Source organism: Pteropus alecto, unplaced genomic scaffold, assembly GCF_000325575.1.
Source record: "Pteropus alecto unplaced genomic scaffold, ASM32557v1 scaffold41, whole genome shotgun sequence".
Lineage (NCBI taxonomy): Eukaryota > Metazoa > Chordata > Mammalia > Chiroptera > Pteropodidae > Pteropus > Pteropus alecto.
The window spans coordinates 2,622,952-2,625,991 of NW_006430464.1; the positions used below are offsets into that span (position 1 = coordinate 2,622,952).

The 3,040-nt window shown below is 42.7% G+C and overlaps 1 protein-coding gene across 1 annotated transcript in view; it reads left to right on the forward strand.

Moving 5' to 3' along the window:
* ZNF541 (zinc finger protein 541) overlaps window positions 1–3,040 on the forward strand; it is a 24,768-nt gene that overhangs the window by 12,130 nt on the left and 9,598 nt on the right. Inside the window, exon 8 of the mRNA XM_006905073.1 lies at window positions 2,946–3,009. Coding sequence (XP_006905135.1) covers window positions 2,946–3,009 — 64 coding nt within the window. The remainder of the gene's footprint in view (window positions 1–2,945; window positions 3,010–3,040) is intronic.

Here is a 3,040-nt window from a genome sequence, read left to right on the forward strand (position 1 = left end):
GCCCCCGGCTTCCCCACATTTCCCCACACCCTCGCCAATCCCGGTCGCCATCTTTTCTGTTTTCACCGAACTTCTGGGCACCAAGTGGAACCTCCTGGTGGCTTTGACTTGCCTTTCCCTGCTGGCCGAGGATGCGGGGCATCTCTGCGTGTGCTTACTGCCCACTTGTATGTCTTCTTAGAACTGTCTTTTCAGATTCTTTGCCCACTCAAAATGTTGAGTTGTAACCTTTTAAGTATGAAGTTGTAAGAGTTCCTTGTATATTTTGGATGCCAGCCCCTTACCAAACATACGATTTTCCTGCGAATATTCTATCTCATTTTGTGGGTTCTCTTTTTATTCTATTTATGGTAATGTTTGCAGCACAAAAGTTCATTTTAATTTTGATGAAGTACAGTTTATTTTTCCTCTTGTCACTTGTGCTTTTGGCGTCGTGTCTAATGTTTCACCTGACCGGAGGTCACAAAGATTTACTCCCATGTGTTCCTCTGAGAGTTTTTCCATTTTAACTCTTACGTTTGTGACATAGGGGTCCAAACCCACTCTTTTGCACGTGGCGTTCGCTTCTCCCAGCCCTGTTAGTTGAAAAGACCTTTCCCCACTGAATCGCGTTGCACCCTGACCGTAAGTGATCTGAGGTTTCTTCCTCCTTTTTTCACAGACATTTACATCCCTCGGCAGTGCGTTCGCCGCGCGTCATTAATTCCAGCCTGTTGTATTCTTGTTTCCACTCCTCTCAGAGTATTTTCTAATTTCCCTTTACTTCTCTCTTGCTACATTGATTATCAAGGCATGTGCTGTTTAATTCCTACATATTTGTGAATTTTCCAAATTGCCTTCTTTTATTGATTTCTAATTCCGTAGTGATCAGAGAACGCACTCTGTGTGAATTCAGCCCTTCTGAATTTATCGAGGCACGTGCCCTGGGCCAGAGCACGCTCCGTGCGCACCCGACGTGAGCGTGACTTCTACCGACGCGGGGCGGGGTGCTCCAGGTGTCTGTGCGTCTAGTTCTGGTGCCCGTCTCCGCTCTCCTTGCTGCTCCTCTGTCTAGCTGTCCTGTCCATTATTGAAAGTATTGAAATCTCCAAGCTTTATTTCTCAATCGTATATCTCATCCTTCGATTCCATCAGTATTTGCTTCCTTTGTTTTTAGGCTCTGTTTTTAAGCGCGTATGTGTTTATAATTGTCATCTTTCCGACGGCTTGAATTTTTATCATTGTGATATGATTGTGATACCGCTTATCATCACGGTGATAATTTTGTCATCTCTAGTGATATTTTTTGTCTTCGAGTCTAATTTGTCTGACGTTAGGATAGCCATTCCGTCTCTTTCATGGTGGTTGTTTGCTGCAAATCTATTTTTCTGTTCTTGTACTTTCGCCCTATTGTGTGTTTGAAAATACAGCATGTCTCCTGTAGACAGCATTAGCTGGAGCATACGTTTTAAATCCATCTGACACACTGCTTTTTGACTGGTTCGTTTAATCCATCCTCATTTAATGTTATCTTGGCATGGTTGGATTTACACCTGCCATTTCGTGTTTATCCTACTTGGAGTTTATTATAAGGTTTCTAAGATGTAGATGTTGTTTTAAATCCAATTTGGGAAGTTTTCAGCCAGTAATACTTTAAATATTGTTTCTCGTCTCCTTCTGGTACTCCCATTACATGTGTGTGGTCGCACTTAATGCTGTCCCACATTTCTCCATGGCTTTCTTCATTTCCCTTCATTCTTTCTCTATGTTCTTCAGATTCCATAATCTCCATTGATCTATCTTCAAGTTTGCTGATTATTTCTATCATCTCAAATCATCTCAAGGCTACTGTTGAGCCTCATTTTGGGGGTTGTACTTTTTAACCCTAAAATTTCCATTTGATTCTTTTTTTATAATTTCTGTTTCTTAATGATATTCTCTCTTTGATGAGAAATTTTCATTATACTTTCCTTTAATTCTTTAAGCATGGGATCTGGCTGCACCTACCTGGAGTAGATCACTCTGAGTAGAGCTTCTGTTACACAGATCCGGGGGCCAGGTAAGTGAGTGCTGGTCATGGCTCAGGTGTCACAGACTCTCACTGTTCTGACCAAGATTTAGTCAGTTTTCTTGAATTACTGTTTCTTAAAATGCTGTATGCCTGTAGGACAACTTTCAGAGATTTTAACGTACTGTTTTCATCAGTTAATTTGTTGTTTCACTGAGTTCCTTACTCTACCTTTTCAGAAGTTTTATCCTTCTTCCTTGCAATCTTTAAAAAAAAAATTTAAAGATTTTTAAAGATTTCTAATTCATGAAGTCAGCTCTCTTAACAAATGTTCTCATGCCCAATACAGTATTGATGACTAGGGGCACAGTGTTGTGCTCAGGTCTCTAGAGCAAACCTGAAACTTTGTGCCCGTTGATCGGTAACTCCCGCTTCCCACTCCCTCAGCCCCTGGTGGCCGCCACTCGACTCTGATTATGTGGATTTCACTATTTAGATACTTCATGGAAGTGGACACATGCATTATTCCTCTTTCTGTGACCGGCTCATTTCACTTAGCGCAGTGTCCTCAAGGTTCACGTGTGCCATCACATATTGCAGAGTTCCCTTTCTCAAGGCTAAATAGTATTCCGTGGTATGCACACACCACACTTTCTTTCTCCATTCACCCGTCAATGCACATTTAGGTCGTTTCCGCATTTGGGCTACTGTGAATAGGGCCACATCGGACATGGGCATGCAGGCATCTCTTGAGGTCCCGATTTCAGCTCTTTTGGATAAATACCCAAAAGTGAGATTGCAGGATCACATGGTAGTTCTGTTTTTAGTTTTCTGAGAAACCTCTGTACCATGCGGTCTTCAGGAGCCTGCTTTCAGTTGCTCTGTAAAGGCGGGCAGACGGTGCCCCGTGGGTCGCTTCTAGTCATTCTCCTCAAGGCTTTCGTTGTGTGTTTTCTAGATCAAGTGGACGGCTCTTTTGGCATCTGTGTGGTGAAGGATGACACCAAGATCAGCATTGAACCGTGAGTTGGGACAGACTCAGAACCCGCACGC